A 12,810-nucleotide genomic window follows, 5' to 3' on the forward strand; every position below is an offset into this window, starting at 1 on the left:
CCATACGCTCGCCCCGCCCGGCCCCGCCTCCCAGCCGGTGCCCGGAGCCCGGAGCCGGAGAGAGCGTCGCGGGAGGCATTTGGCTTCCCGCGGGCCAGAGATCGCCGCCGCTGGGTGAGTGCCGCGCCCCTGCTCCTTTCCTGTCCTACCTCCTTCCCCCCTCACCTCGGCCCTGTATCCTCACTGGAGCCCCTGTCCTCCGCTCTCGCTGGGGTCTCACACAGATCTCAGTTACCCTCCCCGGGATTCTCACCACCCTGCGCCCGGGGTCCCGCGGCGCCTGTGGTCGGACCGCGCTCCCCGCGCCCGGCCTGTGGCGCGCCCTGTGCCCCACGCGCCCTCTGTGCACCCCCGGGGTTTACTTATTACCGCCCTGGGTTCCTCTCCTCCCTTTCCGTCCGCTCCCCAGTCTCGGCCACTCCATCCCCACCAACTGCCTCGCTCCCCTTACCCTCATCATCCGCTGACCTTGGACCGGGTGAGCCACGGTCAGGGCAGAGGGCTCCAGGGAGACTGCACACCGCGCGTCTCCCTGCCCTGCCCGACCTACCCGTGGTGGGCGCCCCAGTCGGGCTCGCCCTGGGGGTTGCCGAGAGTGAGCAGCGCGGCTGGGAGGGTTCGCTGGAAGCTGTGGCTGGGGGAGTGGGTGCGGAGATCTGAGGGCCGAGATAGTAGGAACCGCGGCTACGCGGGGGCATCGGCTGTCGCGGTGGGGGCCTGCCATTTGGCCCAGAGGGGAAGCAGCCAGTGATGGGAAGGTTGCAGGAAGAGCGGTTGGGTGCTTCACCCCGGACTGAAGAGGAGAGGGGGTGCCGCCCCTGCTGGCTGGAAACGGAGACCCCACTCTCCGCGGCTTGGCACCTGCACTCCGGGGCACTCCTGCCTCCTCCCCAGAAGGGAACACTTGCCCTGGAAGTCCACTGTGTGTGCGGTCTCCCCACACTGGGACCATGTGGTCCCTCACCTGCCCACCTGCCTGGCCCACTGTCCCTGGCCTGCTGGCTGGCCTGGGGTGCTCCTGGAGGCAGAGAGCCGGAAAGCTCATGCTGCCCAAAGTATGAGACAGTTCTGGCTGCAGCTCAGCCTCTTCTGAAGAGAACAGGCTTCTGGGGACAGTCAGCCACTTGGGGGGAGAACTGGGGGCTTCCGGGGCAGAAGGTGGTGGATAGCAACAGTGACAATGCTCCACCGCTGGTTCCTGGTAAAATAATGAACTGGATTTCTGATAAAGTGTGCTGAGGGTGAAATGTGGTCCTGGAAACATCTTAGTGAGCGTGCAGACCCCACAGAGGGGCTCCCGTGCCTGCCCACACCCACCTGTGTCCCTCCCACTGGGAAGGGATTCTGGCCCTGACCACAGGCTGCTTTAGAACAGATGGAGCGTGTTTGAGGGAGGGCAGGAGTGGGGTTGCCACTGGCTGCCCTCCTAGGGGGAAGGCAGGCTGCCACCAGCTCGCCCTAGAGTATGAAGCAGAAGTCTGAAAGCTTGTCCTGGGAGAGGCAGGCCTGGTGGTGGTGGTGGTGGTGGGCCTTGGATGGTGCCAGTATGTCCCCACATTTGCCCTGCCCCACAGGTGGGGGCAGCACCTGTGCTTCTGCTGCCTCCCGGTTGAGGTGTGGGCTCTGAGATGAAACCTGGTGGTTTCCACAGTTTCTCCACACTGCAGCTGTTCCTGTGGAGGATGCAGATCTCTCCTGCTAACTGCATGACACGCTAGCCTGAAAAGGGTTGGAGAGGCGCAGGCTGGACCTGCTGGGGCATGGAGCACTTGACACTGAGACCTGTATCTGTCCTCAGGCCCCTAGGAAAGCTCTGCCCGCTTCTCCGAGGAGTCCTGGGTAGGCACTTTCCCTGACACTGGGGAGGAGAGGCAGGGCTACTTGGGGCAGGCGAGCGGCAGCCATCATTGAGCACCCACTGCGTGCCAGGCACTGCACGCAGCGTCTTTCACACCTGAGCTTATTTCATCTGTTCAGCGAGATTGCATTTCATAGGAGTCGCCTATTCTAGGAAGTCAGGGCTCAGAGAAATGGCGTGGCTTACCTAAGATCACTCAGCCAGTATGTGGGAGTGGGCTGGGACAGGGGGTGAAAGGCTGGGGTCTGTTCCCTGTGCCACATCAGTGGGTGGGCAGATCCTTCTTGATGGGGGCTCTGAGTCAGCAAGCTCCCAGCATGGGCTCATGATTGGTTCCACAGCCCCCTGCCTGTTGAATCCTTCGCCCACAGGGCAAAGGCCCTCTGGGACAATTTTCCCATGAGTGTGTAATTTCTGTGACTAAGGAGATTGCTGCTTCTGAATAATGGCTCTTATGGAATTATGTTCCAAGAGGCAGGTGCACTAATAGTGGCCTAAATTTGTTCTGCACTGCTCTGAAGTCTAACTCAGGAGGTGGGGTGTTTGGTGGGGGAGTGCAAGGGGGCCCTGACAGTTTGCTCTGCGTGCTGTGGATTCTGGGCTGCCTGGGCACCTGGCAGCGGCCTTAGAGGAGCCCTGAGCAACTGAGAGCTTATGAAGACAAGGCGTGTGTCTGATGTAGAATTAAACGTGCATTTATCCACCACCTGCCTGGGAACGCGGGCCCTGGCTACATCTGAGTCCTGCTCCCACCATGGGTGAACAGAACATTTTCTCCGGTATTTCTTTTAAAATGTGAGGAGGGGCCCCTCTGCACCAGGCATGGGGAGCAGAGATCAGCAGGTGGACTCCCCTCTTATTGGAGTGAGCCTACAGGTGGCCCTTGTTTGAGAGCCGAGGAGACCCTCCTCCCAGATAGGTACAGCGCCTGGGAAGCGTGGGCTCCCCCAACCTGGGAATTGCCTTCTGACCAGGGGCTCTGAAGGCTGCCCAAGGGGCCCCAGCTTTGTCTTGAAATGCAGTCATCCCCAAACATCATACTTTGGCCTTTTTAAAATAAAGTTTTTCCCATCCCCCAATTCCCCAATAAAAACCTTAAAATAAAATAAAATAAAATAAAGTTTTTGTCACATGCCCCCTACCAGGTCACAAAACCCAAGTAAGGAGAGCTCAGCACCAGGAGTAGCAAAACCAGGGACACACAGAAAATGTCTCTTTCCCCTCCTGGTAAGGAATCCAGGTGACAGACTTTCTCCTGCTGGCTCCTGTGGTCCTTGTAGCTGACGGAGACGGTCCTGATCCTCACTCCTCGTGGGTTTCCTTTTGTGTCCCCACTGGCGTCCTTTAGGATTTCCCCCTTACCCTTGATGCTCTGTAGATCAACTCTGATGCTATGTTATGTTTATTCTGCTATTTTGTTCTGTTCAGGAAAGGTTGGCACAGGATTTTTGTTTTGGGTTAGTTTTGCAGGTGCCCAGCCATCCTCTCTGAATAACGGGTCTGTGCCCTCCTCCCAGTACTCAGAGCTTTCTGCAACCTCCTCCCCTCTGCACCACACTCTGAGGGACTCCCTCTGCCCCTCTTCCAATTTGTCAATTCTGTCTTCCACTGTATCGAGACTGGAGTTGATCCTGACTTTTGTGGGGTTTTTTTTTCCCCAAATGATGATTTTTTTCACACCCCAGAGTTGTAGTTCAAAAATAGATACTTGTTCATTAAAGCAAAATTTATTTCACAATATTTTTATCCATGCCTTGTTGAGGATCCTAACCATATTGAACATATCTTGGGCATGCTTGTTAAAGTCACTATATATATATATATATATATATATATATTTTTAAGATTTCTATTGGGGAATTGGGGGGATGGGAACAGTGCTGGGGAATTGGGGGAAGGGGAACAGACAAGTTGCTGTCGTTTTGTTCTTCAGTCTGGTTGTGGAGGATGTTGCTTCACTGGCCCAAGTTGGCACCATCATTGCGCTCTTCCCGGGTGAGGCAGATCAGTCGCCGGCTTCTGGACGGCCGCTCACTGCGGCTGCTGGCTACACACGGTAGCCCATGGCAACCCACTGCCACAGGGGCTGCAGCCTACACCGTCACCAGTGACTCATGGCAGCCCAGCTCCAGGTTGAGCTGTTGTTCAACATCTTAGCTGTGGAGGGCAGTGTCACTGGCCCTCATATGTGGGATCCGAAATGGGGCCCTCTGGCGTCCCAAGCCAGTTCTTAACCATCGCGCCACTCGGCCGGCCCAAAGTCACAATATTTTTATTTCACCTGAAATGAATCTGCTGAGCCACCTTCCCACTTTTGATTTTATAGGTCATGTTTCCTAGTGTGGATTTGCCGAGTGAACTTGGAAAGTCCAATGTGTCCACCCAAGGAGCAGAGGGTTTCTTTCTGTCATTGTCAATGTTGTTTATTCTGGGCTCCCACCACCACCACCACCACCACCACCATCATCACCATCGGATTTCAATTGCCTCCTCCAACCCAAGACTGGCATCCACTGGGCACATTGTCTGTTCTGAGATGACTTGGGGTCAGCTGAGCAGGACTCTGGAGGGGCCACTGGGCCTAAGTGACCCTAGCTGGATCATCAGGGCCTTTTCCAGCACCTTTCAGGCCCTTGTCTGGGTCTCCCAGCGGCACTTAGGCTCCCTGCTAACCCCCATTCCCTGTATAGTGTGGAGCTTGAGGTATCAGCCCCATCTGTATCCCCTTTCTCCTCTCCTCATCAGTGGAGGTGTTTATTTTCTTTTGAACTCACCGTTTTTATAAATATTTTAAATATACCAAAAAAGTACAGAAACTCTATAACAAATACACATGCGCCCATCACCTTGAACTGCAGATATTAATGCTTTCCTGTCTTTGTCCTAGCTCTTTCTCTACAAAACCCCGTGCACATAGCTCAAGTCTTTCCTTCCACCCACTCTCCCCAAATTGTCCCCTTTCACACTCCCTCTCCCGAGGTCCGGCTCTCTAGCTCTTTCCCCCTCAACCCACACACGTGCACGCATGCGTGCATGCATTTCCTCCTGGCCTGTGGCACAGGCTATGATTAGCTCTAATTATTCTGTCCATTTTGTGTTCCCTCATTACGATGTGTGTGGAGGTCCTCTCTGCCTGTTCCCGCACTGTGCCCTCTTCCTGGGGCTTAAGAAATACTATCATTGCTGTGCCGGTGACGGACCCTGCCCCAGAGTGTGTGCCCATAGTGTGTCCCTCACAGCTGCAATGACCGCACATTGTGCGGCTGTTTCCCGGGTCATTTCCTTGGCCCAGCAACATCCACGCTGCAGCAAGTGGGCTGGCCGGCAGCTGAGGGGACAGGGGAAACAACTCCTCATGGCTGGGGTGACATGGGTGCCACTCACCAGGGGACAGTGTTCCTGGGAGCCCGTGGACACTGGCGAAGCCTGTGCAGTCTCAGGTCTGGCTCCTTGGCCACATGGAGGCCTGGCACCCTTCTAATTGTTCTAAGAGGTCAGCTGGGGCCCAGTTTTGGGGTCCCCCAGGAGAGAAGGGCTCTGTGGGCATTGTGCACGTCTAGCTGGCGTCAGTTGGGTGTGAGGAGCTTCCTGTGCCTGGCCCATGTATCAGCTTCCTAATCACTCTCCCCACCCCCGTCCCTCTCCACCTGTTCTGAGGGCCTCTGGGGAGGTGACTCCCACCATCCTCAGTCCCTTACCTTCGAGGTGGGGGTAGTGATGCTTCAGTGAGTCCTCATACTCAAGGATGGCTATGGCTGATCGAGGGACCATCCTGGGGCAGTGAGGGGGTGTAGGGATGGGCAGGTCTCACGGTATCAACAGACGACGTCTTGATGTCTCGACTCACAGCAGCTGTCCCCCTGCTCCTTCCTCTCTGGGCTTCTTTTTCCAAACAATTTGTTTAATGTGATTCCCAGCTGAGTTGAACATGAGTAATCATGTTTACCCTACGATGAGGGGTAATCCTGCGCCTCCTGGGCCAGGCGGGGCCCAGGGAGAGGAAATGCCTGGCCATCCGATTAATTGCCCGTATCCTCCCTTCTTGTCCTGCAGAGAGGACAGGCCACTGGCCTCGGTGGCTGAGATGGAGCCTCTGTTCCCCACCTCCACACCAGCGGGCTGGAACACCTCCTCCGCAGCTACCAGTGGAGGTGGTGAGAATGGGACGATGGCGGGGCCCGCGCCCTCACCGGGGGCCCGCGCGGTGGTGGTGCCTGTGATTTATCTGCTGGTGTGCACAGTGGGACTGGGTGGCAATATGCTGGTCATCTACGTGGTGCTGCGCCATGCCAAGATGAAAACGGTGACCAACATCTACATCCTCAACCTGGCAGTGGCCGACGTGCTCCTCATGCTGGGGCTGCCCTTCCTGGCCACGCAGAACGCCGTCTCCTACTGGCCCTTTGGCCCCGTGCTCTGCCGCCTGGTTATGACGCTGGATGGCATCAACCAGTTCACCAGCATCTTCTGCCTGACGGTCATGAGTGTGGACCGCTACCTGGCCGTTGTCCACCCCATCCGCTCCACACGGTGGCGTCGCCCACGAGTGGCCAAGCTGGCCAGCGCTGCGGTCTGGACCTTCTCGCTGCTCATGTCTCTGCCGCTGGTGGTCTTCGCGGACATCCAGGAAGGCTGGGATACCTGCAACCTCAGCTGGCCGGAGCCTGTGGGCCTGTGGGGAGCCGTCTTCATCATCTACACGTCCGTGCTGGGCTTCTTTGGGCCACTGCTGGTCATCTGCCTGTGCTACCTGCTCATCGTGGTGAAGGTGAAGGCATCGGGTGTGCGCGTGGGGTCCGCACGGCGGCGCTCAGAGCGCAAGGTGACGCGCATGGTGGTGGTGGTGGTGCTGGTGTTCGTGGGCTGCTGGCTGCCCTTCTTCATCATCAACATCGTCAACCTGGCCGTCGTCCTGCCCGAGGAGCCCGTTGCCGCTGGCACCTACTTCTTCGTGGTCATCCTGTCCTATGCCAACAGCTGCGCCAACCCTGTGCTCTATGGCTTCCTCTCTGACAACTTCCGCCAGAGCTTCCGGAAGGTTCTGTGCTTCCGCAAGGACTATGGCACTGAGGACGTGGATGCCACGGAGCCACGGCCCAACAAGAGCAGCCGGCTACAGGAGGCCACGCTGGCCACACGCAGCTCTGAGGCCAATGGGCTCATGCAAACCAGCAGGTTGTAGAAGGCCCCTGGCGGCCCCTGCCTGGTCTGAATTTCCCGCTGGGCAGGGCCATAGGCCAAGCCCTCCCCTAAGACACGGGCCCTGTTGAGGTGCCCCCCAGCAGCCTGGATGCTCTCCACGGTGTGAGGACAGCTGTCTGGGGGCAAGGCTGTGGGTGGTCCTGCAGTGTCGGGCTGCCACTTCCACCTGCCTATTCTCATGCAGGCCAGGGTTCGGGGGTCTTAGGGGGTGGGCGGGAGAGGCCCAGGGGTACCAGCCTCCCAGGCCAGGGGAGTGGCCATTAGTGTGAGCTGCGTGACCGCCCACCCAGCCCTATCTTCTCATCACACGTGCCCTTCCTCAGCTCAGCCCTGCTTCACCTGGTCAGCATCAAGTGCTACTCTGTGACATTAAAGATGCTGAATGTGCTGGGTTCTGGCCTATGCCCCACCCCCTCCACCCCTGCCTTCTGGGACCTGGGAGCTATTGACTTTGGAGGTGGCAGATGTGAGGGAATAAGCTGCAAACGCCCCCAGGGCATCTACGTGATGCCAGAGGAGACTCCTGGCCTGCCAAGCCAACCCCGCTACTGCATCTCCCTTCCTGCTGGCCCCTGGCCCCTGGTGTGGGGAGCCAGGCGCCGGGGCCATTTGTTCCACTGTGGGAGTGTGTGGGGAAGAAGGCAGCAAGCACAAAGGGGCTGAGGTTGGAGGTGGGGAGTCGGCCCCCAGGCTTCTGGGTGGGTGGGTGGAGCACAGGTGTCCAGAGGGGCCCAGTGCAGGGGGCCTGGGGCACCGGCAGAGGCGATCCTGGGGAGGTGGCAGGTGAACCTACAGCCATCTCTTCTGCTTTCGGCAGGGGCTCTGGGCTGGAGAGGGAGGGAGAACGAAGCAGAAAAGGAGAGAGATGCAGACAGCAGTGGGGGAAACAGCCTCTCAGTACAAATAGCAGCCAGCTTGGAAAGGCTGTGTGGGTGGATGCAAATGCCAGCAAATGCCAGGCCCCTGAGGAATTCTGCATCCCCCAGACTAGAGGGGTCTCATCTACCCCCTAGAAATGCTGGCAACTTCTGCAGCCTTAGGCCCACAATGGGGTCTCAGAGAAAATGCCTTGTTGGGGTCCTGGGTCCCGTGGGCCTCTATCGGAGGCTGAAAGGAGAAGGACCAGGGTGCAGGGACTCACTCGCTCAACCTGCAGGCCCCCACCTGGGACAGCCCTGCCCAGTGCCACCTCACTGGGGCTTCCTCTGTCAGCTCAGAGCAGGACCCCATCCCTCAGGAGGGCACAGGGAGCTGGGGGAGCCATGTTGGGCTGGGGAAAAGCCAGTCAGTGCTGCCCGGGCCTTGGCACCAACCCCGGACAGAGGCTAAGCCCTGAGAACGCAATGGCGTAACGAGGGCGCTCGTGTCTCCTGAATAAATTAGAGAATAAATGTTTGACTCTTTCCCAAAGCAAATATTGTCCCTAGAGCCATAATCGAAGCCGGTGCACATAGGAGGAGGCGGAGTGGGGGTGGGCAAACACCCAGCTGGAAGTGGTCAGCGGGCACTTAGATGGTAGCAACACAGTGGAAAGTGTAAACAATCGGGGCTAAAAGAATTGATGGGCATTTGCCTTGGGGCTGGGTGGCTGTGGCCCTTCTCACTTCCTGGGAGGGGTGGGATGAGGATTTGGCCTCCAAGTATACAGAGGGGGTCAGCTCCTTTTGTGGCTGGTGGGTCCAGGGAGTGGGAGGCTCATTTGGGGGCCCCGTCCCTAGGTGTGTGGGGACCCGGCCGCCTCCAGGACCCCAAGCTGAGTCTCTGCCACTATTGGGCTCAGTCCCAGGGGTGAGGGGTGGCTCCTCCATGTGGGACCCACAGAACCTGGCATTGGAGTCACTGGGAGCTGGTGGCCAAAGCCACCTCCACCCCGCCTTAGGGACCTCCCGGGGAGGGGCAGGTACCCCAGGAGAAACTGACCTGCTGTCTCCACCCCAAGGTCAGGACTCCCCTGGATCTAAATGTGAAGTGAATCGCCTCAAAATGACTTTGGGATCAAGCAGATGGCTCGGAAATCTCTTCCAGGATCAATTTCTCCCCATTGATTTGACAGTGTGAGCTGCCTCCCCAGGGTGGTGCCAGCCAAGAGTACCCATGTGGGGAGTACAGATAATAGCAGCGTCCTGATCCATTCCTGCCCGAGAGGGGCATGCGTGTGTGCACGTGCATGTGTGAGTGTGTGTGAATGTGTGTGTGCATGCGTGTGTGCACGTGCGCCAGGGGCCTGATGGACCCAGTGGGTGGATGAGCCTGTGGGATGTTCTGGGGGATTCCGGGCAGCCCATGCATCCTGGGTTTGGGTGGGAGCTGGGAAGAGACTTGGACAATCCCTGATGCCTCAAACGAGGGTGGGCCACCAAGCAGAAGGGAAGGAGGATCCACTGTAGGGCTTGTCGGGTGGGGCAGGGGTGTCCCAGGAGGAGCATGAATCCTGGGAGCCAGTGGACCCGGCCCTGGTAGGCTAGGGGACACAACCCAGCCTGGCTGTTGCCCTCCCTCATGCTGGGGACAGCTGTGGGGGCCACAGAGCCACCACACTGCTTGCAGGTCCTGGTCCCAGCCCTGAGTGGGGTGGGGGTGGCACAGAACACACAGCCTCTCAGGGGGTGACTTGTTTTATGGGCTCTCTCTCCACATGGATGGGTTTTATTGGCTGCTGGGCTCCAATGGCTTCCACAGTGACCTTGCTCAGGAAATCCGGCTCCCGGGGGCAGGATGAGGCTGCCTCTGGGATGGGACAGAGGCAGGGGGGCTTGTTTGCCTGGCAGGGCAGGGTGTGGAGTAGGAATGCAGTGTGATGGCAGTGCAGCCCCCACAGGCAGAGTCAGGGCTGTATCCCCGCAATGAGGGAAACTGAGGCCGGCTGCCCTGGAGCTGAGCAAGGCTGTGCTCCCAGCTCAACCCCCATCAGCAGGAGCTATGTTGGGGTGCCCTGGGTGGGGTCCTGAGGAGGGGTCAGGAAGGCCCACCCCCCTCAGGTGTCCTGGGACAGGGGGACAGGTGGACAATGGGTGGCCACCAGCAACAACTTCCCACAGGAACCTGAGACCACAGAGATCTGTGATGTCCTTTGGGGGTGTCGGGGAGACTAATGACATTGAGAATAGCATCTTCGCTGGTCAATTATCAGGGCCCCTGCAAAACCCTGGATCTCAGGGCTGGGTGGAGATGAGGACCTGGAGAGACAGCTAGGTTCACGATTCCTCTTCCACCCTGGCTGGTGGGGGGTTCCTAAGCCCAACTCTGCTGCCTTCCCTCCACTGAGGCCAAGGGCACCTTCCTGTCCTGTATAGACTGGCAGAGGCCATCCTGGCTCCTGAGGGGGAGTCCAGCTGTCATAGCTCTGAAGGGCATTTGTTGAAAGAACAACAGTGATGTTGAGCGATGGGAGGTTCTGCCCAGGTGGGGGCCTTACCTTGAAGGTCCCGTGGCGCCCAGGAGCCTGAGCGAGGGTTCTCCTCCCCGCCCCTCCCTGTCCTGGGGCTCTTACCTCCTTTCAGGCCCCTTGCTCCTACCTGTGCCCGGCCCACCTTCTCCCTCCTCCTTCAGGCTATGTATCTGGAGATGGGATGGGGGGGCGGTGCTCCACCTGAATAAACCTCCCTCCATGGGCCCCCATCTGGGGAGGGCAGTGAGGCCCTTTCTCAGAGGGTCTCTTCCCTTGCTTTCGGACACAGACGCAGGGGCTGGGGGAGGGGTGATGGAGTGACTGCTAATAGGGTCAGGTTTCTTTGGGGATGATGAGAATGTTCTGGAAATAGAGGTGGTGGTTGCACAACATTGTAAACGTGCTATTTATAAATGCCACTGAATTGTCCACTTTAAAAATGGTAAATTTTATGTTCTATGAATTTCGCCTGAATTTTAAAACCGGATGAGTTTTGGAATTCCACTAAATGGATAAACTAACATGGGTACATTGGTGCCCGGGCGGGATCCCATCTCTCAGGAGAAGGTTGCAGTCGCCGTCTCTGTGTTCAAGCGTTTTCCAGCTTTCTTCCCATGGCCCATGGGTGTTCATTCCTGATTACAACCAAGCCATGGAGCGGGATCCCACTTGCTATTCTGGTCGGGGTCAATTCCCCCCTCATCTTCTAAGTGGTCGGGGGGACAAGGACCTCATTGATTTTTGTGTCTCCAGCCTCTTACCGAGGGTGTTGCCCTTTATCACTTTGCAGAGATGGTGACTTTGCCTCATCTTGTCCCACCCCCTACCCCTACTCCAGTTCTCAGTCACTTGTTATTTTTCAAAATAAATAGATCTGAAGGGTGTAGGGGGAATGTCTTCTGTTCCGGACCCTCAACAATGCGCACTGGCACATCCCCCAGCATGCACTAAGGCCCTCCGTGGGGGTCTCAGTCATGCACAGGGCATGCCCCCACCGGCCCCTGGTTCTCTGAGGATGTGGTGGCCTTGGCCCTTGGAGGTTGTCAGATGCCTTTCTTGGCCTGACCTCCTCTGCCCTCCTGGGTCTGCAGCTGGAAAAAGGGCCTGTCCCTTGAGGCTTGGCCCTGCTGCCCCAGTGCCACCCTGCCTGGGCTGCATGGATGGCTGGATTTCATGCCATGAGGTGAAAAGGTGGTGGAGTGGCTGCCAGGTTGCAGACTTGCCCTGCCCGGGGCACCTGCCGCTTCCACCCCTGCATTCTAGGCTCCAGCATTGTTTCCCTGGGGGCCCTGACAGAGGCCGTAGCACATGGCAGGCTGGAAAGAACACAGGATTTGTTTGGAGCTGGCAGGCAGGGGATTCCCTCCTGGCCCCTCCTGGTCAGGCGGGCCTGAAGCACTCAGGGGCTGGGGGGTTCTGGTCAGGGTAGGAGGGGAGTCCAGGACCTGGGAGAATGGAGGGGTGCCAGGGTGCTTCCAATCCTCCTGCAGACTCCCGTTCCTATTCAGGCACCTTGGTCTCTACAGTGGAACCCTCTCTCCCACCTGGGGGGTGCCCATTAGCACTTGATCCTGATTGCCAAGCACCCTGGGCGTGTTTGGCTATTCCAGCCATAAAAGGATACAGGCCAAAGGGCCAAAGTGCAGCCTGAGGCTCCGCCCACCTCAGCATCCCAGGGCCCCCTCCCAGCCCCCCTTCCTATCTCTGGTGGGGGCCATGGCTTCACCGGTTCAGGGTGTCCCACCCCAAGTCCTTGGCCGTAATGAGCCCCCAGAGTCCTGCTGCCACCTGCCATGTACTATGGTGGGGCCTGGTCTGGCCTTGAGGTTCCTGGGAGTTAGGGGTTTTCTTTAGGCCCCCTGAAGAGCTGGGTCTCAGGGCACAGACCCCTGCTGGTCCTGACCTTCTTGTCTGTGTCTTTTTCAGGGCAGGGTTCTATTTTGTCTGAAACCAGGACCCAGCATGGGGGGCCCCAGGGCTGGTGCTGGGGGTTTGGAGTCACAGCCCCACTCAGGTCCAAGCACAGGGACTTACGGCCCCTGGATCTCAGCTTCCCTGTGGAGCTGTAGGGCCTGCACATGGGGCATGAGGGTCTCATACCGGGGACCCCAGGAACCCCCTACCCTTTTCGCTCAGCGCTGGCCTGAGATGGCAACCCCAAAGATCGGAAGGACCCTCACAGCCCTCGTGGGCCAGGCCGTGGGTGGGCAGCTGTGGGTGGGCACATGGGGGACAGGATTTATGGTGTGCCCTTGAGATGCGTCTACTGCTCAAGAGGCTACAGACCCGGGCCTTGGGGAGGATGGCTGGCAGAGAGTCCCTCCCCCTGCAGACAGGCCCTGCGTGGACAGCAAAGGGAGCC

At 58.3% G+C, this 12,810-nt stretch overlaps 1 protein-coding gene across 1 annotated transcript; it reads left to right on the top strand.

Moving 5' to 3' along the window:
* Positions 1-47: 47 nt before the first annotated feature.
* On the top strand, positions 48-7,739 carry SSTR5 (somatostatin receptor 5). Its single transcript, XM_019648477.1, has 2 exons — positions 48-114; positions 5,912-7,739. The coding sequence occupies exon 2, from the start codon at positions 5,943-5,945 to the stop codon at positions 7,038-7,040; it is 1,098 nt and encodes a 365-aa protein (XP_019504022.1). The 5' UTR covers positions 48-114; positions 5,912-5,942; the 3' UTR covers positions 7,041-7,739.
* The last annotated feature ends 5,071 nt before the right edge of the window (positions 7,740-12,810 follow it).

The sequence above is a fragment of the Hipposideros armiger genome, unplaced genomic scaffold (genome assembly GCF_001890085.2).
Source record: "Hipposideros armiger isolate ML-2016 unplaced genomic scaffold, ASM189008v1 scaffold_126, whole genome shotgun sequence".
NCBI classification, from domain to species: Eukaryota; Metazoa; Chordata; class Mammalia; order Chiroptera; family Hipposideridae; genus Hipposideros; species Hipposideros armiger.